Source organism: Perca fluviatilis, chromosome 4, assembly GCF_010015445.1.
Source record: "Perca fluviatilis chromosome 4, GENO_Pfluv_1.0, whole genome shotgun sequence".
Lineage (NCBI taxonomy): Eukaryota > Metazoa > Chordata > Actinopteri > Perciformes > Percidae > Perca > Perca fluviatilis.
In genome coordinates this window covers 2,135,202-2,154,120 of record NC_053115.1, presented here as the reverse complement: position 1 = coordinate 2,154,120, position 18,919 = coordinate 2,135,202, and the positions used below count along the sequence as shown (strand labels likewise).

The following is an 18,919-nucleotide window of genomic DNA, read 5'->3' as shown; positions in this document are numbered from 1 at the left end:
TTGTATCTGAATTTAGGGATTTTTTTTAGCCTGGTTGACCCCAGACCCTTCTCAGCTGAAACTGAGAGTGGGGAAGCTTCATTCACAGCCCATTTCCAAAGGGGCGTCACCAACGGACGCCGCTCAAATGCACTTCGTAAGCCGCCATGTTGAATGTAAACAAAAAGCTGCTCGCCGTCGCTGAGCTATCGTCATTGTGTAAAGCCCGCCTCAAGGGTTGTGATTGGTGTAGAGCCCGCCTCAAGGGTTGTGATTGGTGTAGAGCCCGCCTCAAGGGTTGTGATTGGTGTAAAGCCCGCCTCAACGGTTGTGATTGGTGTAAAGCCCGCCTCAACGGTTGTGATTGGTGTAAAGCCCTCCTCAACGGTTGTGATTGGTGTAGAGCCCGCCTCAACGGTTGTGATTGGTGTAGAGCCCGCCTCAACGGTTGTGATTGGTGTACAGCCCACCTCAACGGTTGTGATTGGTGTAGAGCCCGCCTTGATGGTTGTGATTGGTGTAGAGCCCGCCTCAATGGTTGTGATTGGTGTAGAGCCCGCCTCAACGGTTGTGATTGGTGTAGAGCCCGCCTCAACAGTTGTTATTGGTCTAAAGCCTGCCCCAACGGTTGTGATTGGTGTAAAGCCCGCCCCAATGGTTGTGATTGGTGTAGAGCCCGCCCCAATGGTTGTGATTGGTGTAAAGCCCGCCTCAATGGTTGTGATTGGTGTAAAGCCCGCCCCAATGGTTGTGATTGGTGTAAAGCCCGCCCCAATGGTTGTGATTGGTGTAGAGCCCTCCTCAATGGTTGTGATTGGTGAAAAGCCCGCCTCAACGGTTGTGATTGGTGTAAAGCCCTCCTCAATGGTTGTGGTTGGTGAAAAGCCCGCCTCAACGGTTGTGATTGGTGAAAAGCCCGCCTCAACGGTTGTGATTGGTGTAAAGCCCTCCTCAATGGTTGTGATTGGTGAAAAGCCCGCCTCAATGGTTGTGATTGGTGAAAAGCCCGCCTCAACGGTTGTGATTGGTGCCTCGATTTGGAAAAACTGAAAATGGGCTTCAATGGGCTCTTGGCCAGACAGACTTGCAGAGCAAATCTCAAATTTGCCAGAAGTTTGTCAGGGTTTACCCAGGCTAGATGTTTTTGTGAATGGTTCCTGGACGCAATATTTTCCCACTATGGCCACGCCAAGAACCGCCCTTCAGTAGCATTTATTGGCCAGGCGTCCATGCTTACGCAAGGTAACGTAACCTGATTTGTTCAGGTCCTATCCCCTGACCAATCGGCTATCCTAACCTTAACCACTCGAGGTCAAATGCCTAACCCCAACCAATCGAGCTGCTATGGCCTAGTGGGATTCGTAATTTTGCTTCCTGTACTATGTAAAAGCGCTTTGAGTAGTCGTTAAGACTAGAAAAGCGCTATATAAAAACAGTCCATTTACATTTACGGCGTAGGCTCTGCATAGAACCATAAGTCAGCATTAAGTTGTCAAATATTTTCAGGTTAAAACAGTTAAAATGTCACTTTGACCCACAGCAGGGTAGCTCAGTATGTGTTGGCCAGAATGAAATGAAATCTGGTTTACATACTCATGGTTCCCAGATGATTCATGATGTTTAGATTGATTCCTGACATTTTTCAAACTGTACAAAACCCTTAAATGGGCAAGCATAAATAAATTTGATGGCAAAATTATTCGTTGCTATTTTGAAGCAGAAATTCCCTGAAAACATGTGTACACTGGTGAATTTATGAACAATACACATTTGAAATTAAATCAATAAGAGAGTAATCAATGTTGCCCACCTTTATTCTATTATATCTGTAGAACAGCTGAGCTAAACTGTCTGTCTGTCTGTCTGTGTGTGTGTGTGTCTGTGCATAAGTGTAAAACTGTCCAAGAGACAGATGAGAGAGAGAGAGAGGGAGTAATAGAGGGAGAGAGGGAGACAGAAACAGAGACAGAGAAAGAGATAGACAGAGAGAGAGGGAGAGAGAGAGAGAGAAAGAAAGTAATAGAGAGAGAGACACAGAGAGAGAGAGAGGGAGTAAGAGAGGAACAGAGAGAGAGAAAGATAGAGAGGGAGAGCGCAAGAGAGACAGAGAGAGAGACAGAGAGAGAGATAGACAGAGAGTCACCCCACAGTCACATTAGCTACATAAGAGAGCGACATGCACTCGCTTGTGGGCGCTCCTGGGCGTGCCTAGCCTACTCCTGGTTGCTTGGCAACAGCAAACAGAAATTCTCCGGTGCTATCCAATCCAATCCAACTTTATTTATAGAGCGCATTTCACAGATTAAAAAAACCAACAAAGCGCTTTACAAGGTACATACAAACATACATGGGGTAAAGAAAATACAGCATGACATGAGGAGAGACGAGGAGAAAAAGGCAACTCCCAGACTATGCCCCCACTAGGAGCACAGGTGCTACCTTCAAGCACGTCTTAAAAGTTACTTCAGAGGTATTGTTAAGTCACAAGAACGATGTTTTTGGATTTAAAAGTATGTATTTCTCGATAAAAGTAACAAAATATATGAGATAAAATGCCAAATATATCGGATACAGAAATACGATGTCCTGAAGCGTTTCTGCCATCTTGAATTATTTTCTTCGACTCCAAGGGGGTAAGCTTCACTTCAGAACTCGAACCTCCGATGGCGCCATTTTGTTGCTACAAAGGTATCACCTCCTGTTAGCATTCCACTGACCACCATTTTTTTTTTACGTCACTTGACTGTGAATAACTTTACATCTGAAGCGTTTAAAGACTCTATTTGTCCATTGTTTATTTCTAAAGAAACACGACAATGTATAAAAGGCTCCATTACCTTGTACCTCACGTTATGGCTCCGTAGCAGACGTTTTTGTAAAAATAGGCTAACGATTGTGTCATAACCACGAGACTTACTGTCACAGAGTAGAGGAATTACCGTATAGTACAGGAGAAGCTTGCAGGCAGTTTCGACTTACATTAGCTGTTTAGGTTTAATTGCTAATGTTAACTAGCATGTTAGTGATCAGTAATTAGCTTGTGCCTATGTTATCTCCTTACATATACCTACGCTCTCCGTCTCTGTAAGATTGGGAATGATTGAGATTTCTCTCGGCACAGCTACCAGAAGACTTCACACTTTCAGACAGGTTGCTCACGTCACATTTACGTTGTCTCTCTCAGTTGGAGGCTGCTCAGTAAAGCAAGAGATCACCGCAAAAGTGCTTCTAATATCCTTCACTGGTCTCCGTCCAGAGCAACGGGATCTATTGGTCCATTATATAATATGTCAATGTTCGACTCGAGCCACTGACCTACTTCACACTGCCTTCACTCCGATTGGCTGTCGCTTTGTCGCATCGCTCAGCATTTGCATAAAATAGACTTCTTGTCTATTTCGGCCCCGGCTTGCTCATGGCAGCGGCGAGCTCGTCGCTTGTCGCTGGCAAACAGCCACTCGCATTGAAAATGAATGGCAGCCTGTCGCTTTGTCTCTGTCTCTTGTAGCTAATGTGACTGTGGGGTAATAGAGAGAGAGAGACAGAGACAGAGAGAGAGAGAGGGAGAGAGAGAGGTTAAACGAATGAGATGAGGCAGACAAGAGGTGTGAGGAGAGAAATCATAGGAAAGAGAAAACTAGTTGAAAAGAAAAGGAGGGAATACTGAGAGACACACACACAGACACACACACACTGTCTTTCTCACACACACACACACACACAAAAACAAAACTAAATCACTCTAAAATAGCCTATCATAATCGTGAAAAATATAACAACAATTACCTCATGGCCAGTGTCTTTGTCCCAAGCCCCCAGGAACAGCGCCATGTCTTAAAGGTCCCATGGCATGAATATTTCACTTTATGAGGTTTTTTTAACATTAATATGAGTTCCCCCAGCCTGCCTATGGCCCCCCAGTGGCTAGAAATGGTGATAGGTGTAAACCGAGCCCTGGGTATCCTGCTCTGCCTTTGAGAAAATGAAAGCTCAGATGGGCCAATCAGGAATCTTCTCCTTATGAGGTCATAAGGAGCAAGGTTACCTCCCCTTTCTCTTCTTTGCCTGCCCAGAGAATTTGGTCGGGACCACTAAGGTCTATATAAAAGAGACTTCAGATACAGTATTAGGGGACCACTAAGGTCTATATAAAAGCATCCAAAGAGCACCATGTCAGGGGACCTTTAACGACACCATGGGCTTAGTGGATAATGGTGGTACTGCACCCTATTGCCCAGAAAGACTTTTCCCAGAGACTTTGCATGGCGAAAGAAACTTCTATATTTCAGCGGATAATTTTTTTTACGGGTACATCAACTTACCAGCCCGAATACTTAAGGGGTCCTTGTTTAAAACGTCACGTTTTTAACATTTTTAACATTCACTAGTAGCCGAATCCAGAGATGTTAAACTAGGCATGATGAACGTGCATAATGGATGTAAGCAGACTGCACATGCTCATATGACTGTTCTCCTGAGGTCCTGTAGCTGTAATAATGGATACATGCTCAGTAAGGGAGGAGAGAGGGAGGAATGAGGGAGGAGCCCTTACACTCTAGGTTACGTAAGACATTTTCAATGGCAATCACATCATAGCCACGCCCTAAAACACCTCCTGCTTTATCATCGATTTTAAAATCAACGAGACCAAAATTTAAAAAATTAACATCATTCTGTGTTGCAGAAGACTGAAAACTAGCGATTGAGACCATAAACTCATTATGAAAATGTTTACTGAGGTCATAAATCAAAGTGAGAAGTGGGTCACTTTCTCATCGACTTCTACAGAAACAGACCTCCTTTTGCAACCGCACGTGTCACCCCCTGCAGGAATTCAGATATAATGCAGGTTTAAGGAGTCTCCCCCTGCAGAAATTCAGATATAATGCAGGTTTAAGGTGTCTCCCCCTGCAGGAATTCAGATATAATACAGGTTTAAGGGGTCTCCCCCTGCAGGAATTCAGATATAACGCAGGTTTAAGGAGTCTCCCCCTGCAGGAATTCAGATATAATGCAGGCTTAAGGAGTCTCCCCCTGCAGGAATTCAGATATAACGCAGGTTTAAGGAGTCTTCCCCTGCTGGAATTCAGATATAATGCAGGTTTAAGGAGTCTCCCCCTGTAGGAATTCAGAGAGAAAGCAGGTTTAAGGAGTCTCCCCCTGCAGGAATTCAGATATAATGCAGGTTTAAGGAGTCTCCCCCTGCAGGAATTCAGATATAATGCAGGTTTAAGGAGTCTCCCCCTGCAGGAATTCAGATATAATGCAGGTTTAAGGAGTCTCCCCCTGCAGGAATTCAGATATAATGCAGGTTTAAGGAGTCTCCCCCTGCAGGAATTCAGATATAATGCAGGTTTAAGGAGTCTCCCCCTGCAGGAATTCAGATATAATGCAGGTTTAAGGAGTCTCCCCTGCAGGAATTCAGATATAATGCAGGTTTAAGGAGTCTCCCCCTGTAGGAATTCAGAGAGAAAGCAGGTTTAAGGAGTCTCCCCCTGTAGGAATTCAGATATAATGCAGGTTTAAGGAGTCTCCCCCTGCAGGAATTCAGATATAATGCAGGTTTAAGGAGTCTCCCCCTGCAGGAATTCAGATATAATGCAGGTTTAAGGAGTCTCCCCCTGCAGGAATTCAGATATAATGCAGGTTTAAGGAGTCTCCCCCTGCAGGAATTCAGATATAATGCAGGTTGCATTTGCAACACTTCGCCGAACCGGATGCGGTGTCGGTTAGGGTCGTTACAGAGTCAACGCATCGCTATGCTTCGCCAAATGTGTCGTCCCAGTTTTTGATACGTGACGCGCCGATGCGCAAAATACTATGCATTGTTGGTGGGGGCGACACTGCACGTATTGTACATTACCCAAAAACATTGAATCAACTTAGCTGAGCAAATTCATCAAACATAGGACTACTGAGTCACATTTTTCGGTATGTATCAACGTTGTGTGTGTGTGTGTGTGTGTGTGTGTGTGTGTGTGTGTGTGTGTGTGTGTGTGTGTAGTCTATGCTGTGTGCCCTCCTAAAGAGGCTGAAATAGCCTACAGCAGGAGAGAGAGAGAGAGACCCAAATGTATTTATATATTTTTAAAACCTGCTAAACCATGTTTAAGCCACCTTTTATCAATGTATTGGTCAGTGCTACCCAATCGTAGACACACTGTACTGGTGAGGAAACACGCCAGCATCTGATAAACAGAAGTCAGCCAGCCAGCTGCCGCTCTCTCCGGGAGGGTCTGGCTCTGCCGACCGAACACCGTGGAGCACTCTGTTGCCCCCTGTTGCGTGGGCGGTGTATTGCATTTCACGTATCGCCCGTGACGCTTGCGTCTACTTGCGTCTACTGTTTAGACTATGAACGGGAGCGCGTTGCTCGCGTTGACTCTAGCGGCCCTTAATATTAAAAGTCTATGCTGCAACCACATAATGCTCCTGCCCCTTAGCTCCTCCACCTACAGCCTGTTAAATGACTGTATCCCCCAAGATACAGACACTCTTTAAGACAGATTTCCATGAGCTAGATGAACCTTTTCCATCTTGGAAGAGTGAGTCCATGAACTCCTCCTGCCTGTTGTTGAAGTCAGTCACACTGGACTAGGATTTGAACAATGTCTCTAAACTCAGTCAGGCTCCTCAGGATCCAGCCTTCGTCCAATAAAAATGTACAGCAATATATCATCATCTCAAAACATTTCGAAACTTGTAACAATGCAAAGGTCAGGATTGCTCTCTGCAGACTTATTAATCATTATGAACGTCTCTGTCTCTCTCTGTCTGTCTCTTAACCCCATATCTTTCTCTGTCTGTCTGTCTTTTCTCTGTCTCTGTCTGTCTCTCAACCCCATATCTTTCTCTGTCTCTGTCTCTCTTCCAGCAGTGAAAGGTGCAGAGCTTCAGGCGATCAAGTCAGAGTTGACTCAGATTAAAGCCAACATCGAATCTTTGCTGGGCAGACTGGAGCAGATCACAGACGACACACACATCACCGCCACAGGTGTGACACACACACACACACACACACACACACACACACATCACCGCCACAGGTGTGACACACACACATACACACACACACACACATTCTCTCACTCTCTCTCACTCTCACACACACACACACCAACCCAGTCTCACGTCAGTTCGTGATGGCATTACGAAATTAAATCTATTAGAACGTGATACCCTCACGTTATTGTGAAGATTTACGTTTTGGGGTCACGTTTTTTATACTAATGTATTTCAATGAGAAGCATCTTACGTAATCACAGCACGAAACTTTCTGCCAGTCGGGCTGCAGCAGAGAAGCTGGATACAGCTTTGATATTATTGGTATTTTTAGCCCAATAATCGCTGTTTTAATCAACATTTATGCACCAGATCTTATCACGGTTTATATGTATTTCTTTTAATGTTATTATTTCGGTCTATTTCGGCCAGGGAAGCTGGATTGCTTTGTTGTTTATTGATATTTTTAAAACTATAACGCTACATCTTTCAACATGTTTTTAGCTGTTATAATGGTATGCATTTCTTTATTTTAATAATATTATTTCGGTCTTATTACCGGTGAAATATTACAGTAAATTACAGTTATAGCGACTACAACAACGACGGGGTGATCAGGACCCCGACGCCAATCTTCTTCTAGCGGATTTATTGATAGCTCTCCTCCAGAGGGAACAGAACTGTGTCCATGGCAACGCTCTGCTATGCATGGCAACGGTGTGTTATACTTAGCAACGGTCTGTTATCAAGAAAATAACAGACCGCATTGTACATTAGAATTCAAGCAAGCCATGTAATAAATATAATATATATAATCAGTGGTTTTGTCACCAGCAACAACACGTTGCTCAGTTTTGTTCCAGTAAGTTATGCACCGTAATAACGTTTTAAAAAAATCAGCTGAAGACTCCGGAAGTGACGTCGTAATTACCGCTCGGGCGGGTAGAAAAGATACAAATACATAATATTCGTAATATTGATGTTTTTGTCTAACGTTGTATTTGAGGAGTTAAACAATAAAGATAGCATCAATAATAAAATACAGTTTCATGTATTTGTCTCATGTATTGAAACAGAATGAAGCCCACTCACGGCAGACAGCAGAAACAGGAGCCCAACACGTCCTCCCACCCCGGAAGAACTACAAGTGCTCAAGCTTTGTAACAGATTCTGGGCCGCGTCTATAGTGGGAGTTGTAGTTTTTAAACATATTGGTATATTTCTCATAAGTAGAAGTTGGTAGTGTAGAATTTTAGATACACCATGGGGTTTTTTGGGATGGGGAACACACCGGTGTCATCAGATTTTAAAAATAGCATCATTAAATAGGTGAAAATAGCTTATTACCATATTTGACAGTGCTTACAGTGGATAAACTTTGGAGACCATAGCTGAGGTCCAGAGCTTTCTATAACAGCTGGTTTTATGTGTGTAGCACCTTCTGTTGCTAAATGACAAGCCTTCAAACATGGACTGGGTTCAAGGTTCAGAGGTCAATATTTCAAAGCAGGAGTAATGTATGCTCTCCAGACTGACATATGTTACTCTCCAGGTTGAGACCTTTCCAACGATGTGTTCGCTATAGTCCTACGACAAGGTTTTCATTTTCACATATCATAGGGACCATTTTGCAAGCTATAGGCCTACTTTATTGTCCCCAGAGGGATATTTGCCTTGAGTTCAAATGCTTCACAAATAACGCTTGACATATGTATATGATATGTAGTCAGATTGAAGCACATCACACGGCCACAATCTATTGCTCATCTTTCACAAACAGTGAGCAACACACAACCCTATATGCATCATATCATGAAGCTATTCCCTGCAGCCTCAAGCAACATTATTTAAAGTTTTAATTGAGGTAGGTCCAAATTAGTGCTATAGTTTAGAATTATTTAGTTTACATTAGGGTACCCATTTCTTCCGACAGAGGATAAGAGCTACTTGGCATGGAGAATAAATATTGATCAGACCATATTCTCTGTGCTCCCCTTACAAGTAAGCTTTAAATGAGATGTTTTTAGATATTGCTGACATATTAAAATGCTCTGTAATGCAGCCTTGTATAACATAAACCCTCTGATTCACTGTGAGTGTCTGCTCTAAATGATAAGTCACACTTTCAACACAGGCCTTCCAGCCAAAGGTGTTATATATACACACCAAGGTGCTATAGGAGCAGAGTCGATTGATTGGTTCATCATTTATGACATCTGATACCCTCTGACCCATGTCACGACCAACTCCACGAGCAACTATAATCTGTCCCAGCCACGCTCGCGTCTAAAGTCAAGAGGAGACCGTGCCTTCGCTGTTGTTGGTCCTAGGCTGTGAAATAGCCTCCCCGTCTCCTTGAGATCGCTGTCCTCTTTATATGAGTTTAAACTCAAACTAAAGTTTTATCTCTTGGAGCGTGCATTTCTCTAAATTCTTATTTTTATTTATGTTTTCTGCTGTCTGAAGGATGTTTTATTCTCTTTCCTGACTCTTGTTATGTGAAGCACAGTGGTCAACTTCTGTTGTGTTTACTTGTGCTATACAAATACATGAAATTAATGAATGAATGAAACTCCTCATTTTGTGAAATGGTTGAATGAGATTGTTGGTTTGGCACCACATTCTGGTCTCTATTTTAGCAGAATATGCAAAAGTACTTGTGTCTGTGTGCAGTAGGCTGAGGTAGAAGTGTGCCAAAAATGCCAAAACACATGTTTGTGTACACATACCCATACAAAGCTATACATCTCTGTGAACAAAAACCTCAGCAAAAATCTGCTTAAAATGTTCCTAAAACTAGCCCCTTCTTAATTTTGAAAAGGTAGTCTCAAAGGTTATAGCTACAAGCTGTAACCATGCTGATTGATATGAGGATCATCTTTTGAATAATAAATATGATAGGCCTACCATAAATTATTTAAAAAAAGTCAGTTATTTAAAACAACTAATAATGCAGTGTGATGTTAAATCAAATTAAGTCCCACACATAAATATACTCATGTTTTTTCCCCTTTAGTCTTTGCTATTAACATTCATCAACTGCAAAATTTGAAAATTGCGTTTTTAAATAACTATGCATGGAAAATAAAATGAAAAATGCTTCTCTTTGTAAGTAGTTTATTTTTAGTTTTTCACAACAGTAGCCTACAAGTCAAAACAAATGCCCATTAGTCCACCAAGCCATGAGGCTGTAGTTCTAAACACTCAACTGTAGTTTGTTTATCTAGGCCTAGTATTTTTCTGCGACAAGGCAAATCAAAGTGCTTAGCATAAAACACTATTTTTTCATTATTGGTATTTTTATTGTATAAATTCTCACATACAACGTGCAGCAATTTGTTTTATTTTTTTACGTGCAGCAATCTTTTCTATCCACTGAGTGGTAATTACTACGTCACTTCAGGAGTCTTCAGCTGATGTCATTTAGCAACAGAAGGTGCAACACACATAAAACCAGCTGTTATAGAAAGCTCTGGACCTCAGCTATCATGTAGATATGGTCTCCAAAGTTTATCCACTGTAAGCACTGTCAAATATGGTAAAAAGCTATTTTCACCTATTTAATTATGATATTTTTAAAATCTGATGACACCGGTGTGTTCCCCATCCCCAAAAACCCCAGGGTGTATCTAAAATTCTACACTACCAACTTCTACTTATGAGAAATATACCAATATATTTAAAAAATACAACTCCCATTATAGACGCGGCCCAGAATCTGTTACAAAGCTTGAGCACTTGTAGTTCTTCCGGGGTGGGAGGACGTCTTGGGCTCCTGTTTCTGCTGTCTGCCGTGAGTGGGCTTCATTCTGTTTCAATACATGAGACAAATACATGAAACTGTATTTTATTATTGATGCTATCTTTATTGTTTAACTCCTCAAATACAACGTTAGACAAAAACATCAATATTACGAATATTATGTATTTGTATTTTTTTTACCACGTATTGGGTACGACGTCACTTCGAGTGTTTTCAGCTGATTTTTTTAAAATGTTATTACGGTGCATAACTTACTGGAACAAAACTGAGCAACGTGTTGTTGCTGGTGACAAAACTACTGATTATATATATTATATTTATTACATGGCTTGCTTATATTCTAATGTACAATGCGGTCTGTTATTTTCTTGATAACAGACCGTTGCTAAGTATAACACACCGTTGCCATGCATAGCAGAGCGTTGCCATGGACACAGTTCTGTTCCCTCTAGAGGAGAGCTATCAATCAATCCGCTAGAAGAAGATTGGCGTCGGGTCCTGATCTCCCCGTCGTTGTTGTAGTCGCTATAACAACGCTCTACGTGATCCCTTACGTACATTGAAGCGATACTGGCGTTATAGACCCGCTGATCGCTGTCTGATTCTGTGAATGAATGCCCGCATTGCGACTTGGGACATCGGCTTTGAATGCGCCCAGCTCGGCTCATTTCGTAGCCTACCGTTCTGTCTTATTTACTGTAATATTTCACCGGTAATAAGACCGAAATAATATTATTAAAATAAAGAAATGCATACCATGATAACAGCTAAATACATGTTGAAAGATGTAGCGTTATAGTTTTAAAAATATCAATAAACAACAAAGCAATCCAGCTTCCCTGGCCGAAATAGACCGAAATAATAACATTAAAAGAAATACATATAAACCGTGATAAGATCTGGTGAATAAATGTTGATTAAAACAGCGATTATTGGGCTAAAAATACCAATAATATCAAAGCTGTATCCAGCTTCTCTGCTCCAGCCCGACTGGCAGAAAGTTTCGTGCTGTGATTACGTAAGATGCTTCTCATTGAAATACATTAGTATAAAAAATGTGACCCCAACACGTAAATCTTCACAATAACGTGAGGGTATCACGTTCTAATAGATTTAATTTCGTAATGCCATCACGAACTGACGTGAGACTGGGTTGCACACACACAGGCACAGACACACAGACACACACAGACAAATAGACAGACACACACACACATACACACACACTTTCTCACACACACACACACACACACACTCTCTCTCTCACACACACTCACGCACACACACTCTCTCTCTCTCTCTCTCTCTCTCTCTCTCTCTCTCTCACACACACACACACACACACACACACACACACACACACACACACACACACACACACACACACACACACACACACACACAGTCCCTCTCTCTCTCTCTCTCACACACACACACACACAGAAAAAACACTGATGTTACTTCCTGTGATGTCTTCTATAAACATATGTGCCTTTTTTTTTATATCCCAACTCAGTGGAAGAAGTTTTTTATACATTATAAATCAGGCCCAACTTATGATGAAATACCTGCTGAAACTAAGACACTCTGCCAAGGGAAAGATGCCAAAGACACAATTCCTGTGCAAGGGAAAATATGCCCAGGTAGTGATGAAAGAAATGTATTTCTTTTGGAAAAGTTACAAATCTTTCTTATTGTATTTGAAGGTGATGTTCAGGTTTAGCTCAGCTCTGCCTGTCTTTACTTAAAGGGGCACAATGTAGGTTGGGCCATTTCGTCTGTTTTCTGGCTTTTTGCTGGCAAGTTTCTCTATAGAGCCCCCCTACAGGTTTCTCTATAGAGCCCCCCCTACAGGTCTCTCTATAGAGTCCCCATACAGGTTTCTCTATAGAGTCCCCCTACAGGTTTCTCTATAGAGCCCCCCTACAGGTTTCTCTATAGAGTCCCCTACAGGTTTCTCTATACAGTCCCCCTACAGGTTTCTCTATAGAGTCCCCCCCTACAGGTTTCTCTATAGATTCCCCCCTACAGGTTTCTCTATAGAGCCCCCCCTACAGGTTCGTCTATAGAGTCCCCATACAGGTTTCTCTATAGAGTCCCCCTACAGGTTTCTCTATAGAGCCCTCCTACAGGTTTCTCTATAGAGCCCCCTACTGTTTTCTCTATAGAGTCCCCCTACAGGTTTCTCTATAGAGCCCCCCACAGTTTTTCTCTATAGAGTCCCCCTACAGGTTTCTCTATAGAGCCCCCCTACAGGTTTCTCTATAGAGTCCCCCTACAGGTTTCTCTATAGAGTCCCCCTACAGGTTTCTCTATAGAGCTCCCCTACAGGTTTCTCTACAGAGATCCCCCTACAGGTTTCTCTATAGATTCCCCCCTACAGGTTTCTCTATAGAGTCCCCCTACAGGTTTCTCTATAGAGTCCCCCTACAGGTTCCTCTATAGAGTCCCCCTACAGGTTCCTCTATAGAGTCCCCCTACAGGTTTCTCTATAGAGTCCCCCTACAGGTTCCTCTATAGAGTCCCCCTACAGGTTTCTCTATAGAGTCCCCCTACAGGTAGCCTCTCTATAGAGCCCCCTACAGGTTTCTCTATAGAGTCCCCCTACAAGGTTTCTATAGAGCCCTCCTACAGGTTCCTGTATAGAGCTCCCCTACAGGGTCTCTGTATAGAGCTCCCCCCACAGGTTTTCTCTATAGAGCCCCCCCAGGTTTCTCTATAGAGCCCCCCCTACAGGTTCTCTATAGGAGCCCCCCTCACAGGTTTCTCTATAGAGCCCCCTACAGGTGTGCTTTCTACAGGTTTCTCTATCGAGTCCCCCTACAGGTTTCTCTATAGAGCTCCCCCTACAGGTTTCTCTATAGAGCCCCCCTACAGGTTTCTCTATAGAGTCCCCCTACAGGTTTCTCTATAGAGCCCTCCTACAGGTTTCTCTATAGAGCTCCCCCTACAGGTTTCTCTATAGAGCTCCCCCGACAGGTTTCTCATAGAGCTCCCCCGACAGGTTTCTCTATAGAGCCCCCCTACAGGTTTCTCTATAGAGCTCCCCCTACAGGTTTCTCTATAGAGCTCCCCTACAGGTTTCTCTATAGAGCTCCCCCCACAGGTTTCTCATAGAGCTCCCCCGACAGGTTTCTCTATAGAGCCCCCCACAGGTTTCTCTATAGAGCTCCCCTACAGGTTTCTCTATAGAGCCCCCTACAGGTTTCTCTATAGAGCCCCTACAGGTTTCTCTATAGAGCCCCACCTACAGGTTTCTCATAGAGCTCCCCCTACAGGTTTCTCTATAGAGTCCCCCTACAGGTTTCTCATAGAGCCCCACTAGTGTTTCTCTATAGAGCCCCCCTACAGGTTTCTCTATAGAGCCCCTCCTACAGGTTTCCTGTATAGAGCTCCCCCTACAGGTTCTCTGTGAGACAGAGCTCCCCTAAATAGTGTCTCTATAGAGCCCCCTACAGGTGTTCTCTATAGAGCCCCCCACAGGTTCTCTATAGAGCCCCCCCTACAGTTTCTCTATAGAGCCCCCCACAGGAGTCTCTACAGGTTTCTATCGAGTCCCCCCACAGGTTTCTCTATAGAGCTCCCCACAGGTTTCTCTGCCCCCTCCCCCCCACAGGTTCTCTATAGAGTCCCCCTGAGGTTTCTCTATAGAGCCCCCCCCACAGGTTCTCTCTATAGAGCCCCTGGGGGGGTTCTCTATAGAGCTCCCCCGACAGGTTTCTCATAGAGCTCCCCCGACAGGTTTCTCTATAGAGCCCCCCTACAGGTTCTCTCTATAGAGGGGCCCCCCTACAGGTTTCTCTATAGAGCCCCCCAATGGTTCTCTATAGAGCCCCCCCTACAGGTTTCTCTATAGAGCCCCACCTACAGGTTTCTCATAGCCCCCTACAGGTTTCCTCTATAGAGCCCCCTCCCAGGTTTCCCTCATAGAGCCCCCTACAGGTTCTCTATAGTCCCCCCCCCCCCCCCTCCCCCAACCCCCCCCCCCCCCCTCCACCCCCCTCCCCCCACTCACCCACCACCCCACCCACCAGCCCCTCTTTCCCTCTCTCCACCCCCCCCCCACCCCCCCCCCTACAAGCCCCCCCCCCACATCCCACACCCAGACCCCCCCATAGCCCCCCCACTGCCCCTCTCCCCCCACAGTGCTCTCCCACACTGCCCCTACCCCCCCTCCCGCCCCCACACCCCCCCCACACCCCCTTACTAAGAGCCCCAAACCCCGACCCAGCCCCCCAAGTCCCCCCAATCAACTTGAGGCCCCCCCCCCCCCCCCAGTCCCCCCCCCCCCACATTCACCCCTCCACACCCCACCCCCCTACAACCCACTCCCCCCCCCCACAGCCCCAACCCCCCCCCCCCCCCCCCTACAGACCCCCACGCCCCCCCCACTCCCACACCCTCCCCCTTGACCCCCGCCCACCCCCCCGCCCCCACCCCCCCGGCCCCCCCTCGCCCCAACCCCCCCCCTCCCCCCCTCTCCCCCCCCCACCCCCCCCCCAACACCCCCCCCCTCCGCCCCCCCCAAGCCCCCCCCCCCGAGCCCCTCGGGGAGCCCCCCCCAGCCCCCCCCTCCCCCCTCCCCACCCCCCCACCACTAACCCCAGACTCCCCCCCCCCCCCCCAGCCCCCCCGGGCCCCCCCCCAATCCCCTCCCCTCCACCCCCCCCCCCCCCCCCCTCCCCCGTCCCCCTCCCGCCCTCCGCCCCCTCCCCCCCTCCCCCCCCACCCCATACTCCGGACTCCCCCCCCCCACTCCCCCCCCAGGCACCCCACCCCCCACCTCTCAACCCCCACCCTATGCCCCCCACACCAACCCCCCCCACTTAGAGCCCCCCTACAGCCTACAACCCCCCCACACTAAGATCCCCACAGGCCTATAGAGTCCCCCCTCACAGGCTCTCTTATGCTCCCCACAGTCCTCCCTACAGACCCCCACAGGTTTCCCACAGATTCCCCTAAGTCTCTTCTTATAGAGTCCCCAAAGGTTCTATACCCCCAAACTCTATAGACCCCCCACAGGCCCCATAGACTCCCACAGGTCCCTATAGGTCCCCTTACAGGTTTCCCTCTATACCCCTACAGCCATAGACCCCCCACAGTCCCCTATAGAGCTCCCCACAGATATAACCCCCACACTCCCTAGACCCAAGCCCCTCTATAGAGTCCCCCCCACATCTGTGACCCCACAGCTTCCTCTAAGACCCCCCACATTTCATAGTCCCCACACAGCCCCTCCATAGCTCCCCAGGAGCTACCCCCAACTCCCCCTCTCATGAGCCCCCCCCACATTCCCTATAGACCCCCGCTCATAAAGCCCCCCACAGCCCTCATAACCCCAACTTATAGAGCCCCACAGCATAGAGCTCCCCCACAGCTCCCTATAGAGCCCCCACAGTCCTATAGCCCCAATCACTCTAGGCCCCTCTACAGTTTATAGGCTCCCCCCAAATCTCTCTACAGACCCCCACAGTTCCTAGCCCCCCCACAGTCTATACCCCCACAGTTTAGGCCCCCACAGTTTCCCTACAGGCCCCCTACAGTTTCCTATACAGCCTCCCCTACAGTTTCTCTCATACCCCCATCTCTATACCCCGGTCCCTCTTATAGACCCCCTACAGTCCCACACATCCCCCCTACAGTTTCCCTCCTATAGAGCTCCCCAGGTATAGAGCCCCCCACAGGTTCTCATAGAGCCCCCCCACAGGCCATAGAGCCCCCACAGACCCTATAAGCCCCCTCACAGGTTTCTATAGAGCCCCCCCCACAGGTTTCCCTATAGAGCCCCCTTACAGGTCTCTCATAGAGCTCCCCCCACAGGTTCTCTATAGAGTCCCCCACAGGTTTCCCTCATAGAGCCCTACAGTTTCCCTCTCTATAGACTCCCCACAGGTTTCCCATAGAGCCCCACATTCCCTCTCTATAGAGCCCTCCTAGAGGCCTCATAGAGCCCCCCACAGTTATAACCCCAACGGCCCAAGAAGGGGGAGACCCAACTCTCTATAGAGCCCCCCAATCCTCTATAGAGCCCCCTGTCTATAGGCTCCCCCAAGCTCCATAGAGTCCCCCACAGGTCTATAGAGCCCCATATAAGTCAATATAGACCCCCCAAGTATAGAGCCATGTCTAGAGCCCAAGGCTATAGAGCCCCACAGGTTCTGTAGAGCCCCACAGTATAGGCCCCCTACAGAAGACCCCAAGTTATAGAGCCCCCACAGGTTTCTCTATAGAGCCCCCCCTACAGCTCTCTATAGAGCCCCCTACAGGTCTCATAGAGCCATAGTTATGGTTAGTAGTGTGAGGATGCTTTTATAAAATAGGTAACGAAGAAACCACCAGACTTACTGTCACACAGTAGAGGAATTACCTGTGATAGTACAGAGAAGCTCTCACAGGCAGTTTGGACTTCCATTAGCTGTTTAGGTTTAATGACTCACGTTAACTAGCATGTTAGTGATCGTAGTAATTAGCCTGTGTCTATGTATCTCCTTACATATACCCCACGCCTCGTCTCTGTAAGATGGGAATGATTGAGATTTCTCTTGGCACAGCTACCAGAAGACTTCTCACACTTTCAGACAGGTGCTCACGCCACACCCACGCCTTCAAGCTCAGTTGGAGGCTTCTAATATCCTTCACTGGTCTCCGGCCCAGAGACACGGCCTGTTGGTCCATTCTTATAAATGCTCTATGGCCTAAACCTCCGCTTTGTCTCAGTTTACGGAGAAAATGTGTAAACTGAAGATTTCAAAAATCTCCACTCTGGATGGAGTTTTTAGAAAGACTGTTTCTGAGGAGAATTCCTCCGCTTGGTAATAAGGACACAAACGAAGGAAATGTCTCCGCTTTGTAAAATAACCATGTACATGTAAACAGGGTCTCAAAATGTTCCACATTTTCTTAACCTCTGGGTCTCTGTGGTGGTGTGTGTTGAGCAGAGCTGAGGAAGGCAGAGGAGCTGAAGACCAACGAGGGTGTGGCAGGAAGACGAAGTCAAGCTCAGAGCTGGAGGGTGAGGGAGGCACACAGACAGAACAGCGAAGCTGAAGAGGACAAATATGAGGAGGAGGAGGAGGGAGGAAGAGGGAGGAGGAGGAAGAGGAGGGAGGGAGAACACATGCAGGACAACGCCACGCACCACATGCAGGTATTTACACCTCGTGTGTGTTTGTGTGTGCGAGTGTGATCTGGTGCAAATGATCTTTGTAAATAGTGAGGACTCTGTCAGTTTACTGTCTGGGTAGTCCATACTCAGAGCTTCCAAATGGGGTACGTGGTCTAGGGTAGGGGTGTCAAACTCATTTTCCCCAGAGGGACACACTGGAAAAATGAGAATCCCATCAAGGGCCAGACACAGAGATTATTGTTGTTTGTTTAAGAGAAAAGTCAAATATTTTTAGCCATTTTGGGCCTCATAAAGCCCGGCAAAAAGTTTACAAAAAAGATCCTCAGCCAGCATACAAATACGCTTGAATAAAGTACGCAAAAACGCTGGAAAAGGTCAAAAGCAAATTGTCATCAAAATTGTCTGATAAAGTGACAAAACATCAGAAAGTGACAAAACATCATGAAAAGCGCCAAAACTTCAGAAAATGTGGCAAAAACATTGAGCAAAGCGGCCCAAATCGTTAAAACAAAGTGCCTAAGCATTGAAAAAGGCATAAACCGCCCAAAAAGGCAAAAAATGTCAAAAAATAAAATAAAAGCACCATAAACTAGGTGGGCCTAAATTTATTGGTGAGCCTAAATTAGGTCAAATCCGCGGCCGATCAAACCCTCCAGAGTAGGGCTGGATTTGGGCCGCCATGGTCTTGAGTTTGACACATATGCCCTAGGGGTACTCTGAGGACTGTAGGGGGTAATGCGGTCCCCCTAGGGGTCCTCTGAGACCGTAGTACGGTCCTGTGGTCCTGAGGACTGACTGCAGGGTAATGGTCCCCTTAGGGGTACCTTGCCGGCCCACGAAAGTTAATAGATTCGTCAATGCTGGCGAAGTTCCCGCAGCCGGGGAGGGGGGACCAAGACACCGCGGAAGACTCTATACCATTTACACACTCATACCGACACACACCAGACTCACACACACTGGCCACGGTTACATTCAGCAGCCTGGTGCTGGCCCTCGTGACAGCCTACCTACCATGTAGCAACATTTAACTTAACATAAACGCCAAG

At 46.4% G+C, this 18,919-nt stretch overlaps 1 protein-coding gene across 3 annotated transcripts in view; it reads left to right on the top strand.

Moving 5' to 3' along the window:
* Positions 1–18,919, top strand: part of raly (RALY heterogeneous nuclear ribonucleoprotein) — a 221,264-nt gene that overhangs the window by 165,904 nt on the left and 36,441 nt on the right. For all 3 annotated transcript variants that reach the window (XM_039796481.1, XM_039796479.1, XM_039796480.1), the window contains one exon: positions 6,854–6,973. In XM_039796481.1, the coding sequence (XP_039652415.1) occupies positions 6,854–6,973 (120 nt within the window). The remainder of the gene's footprint in view (positions 1–6,853; positions 6,974–18,919) is intronic.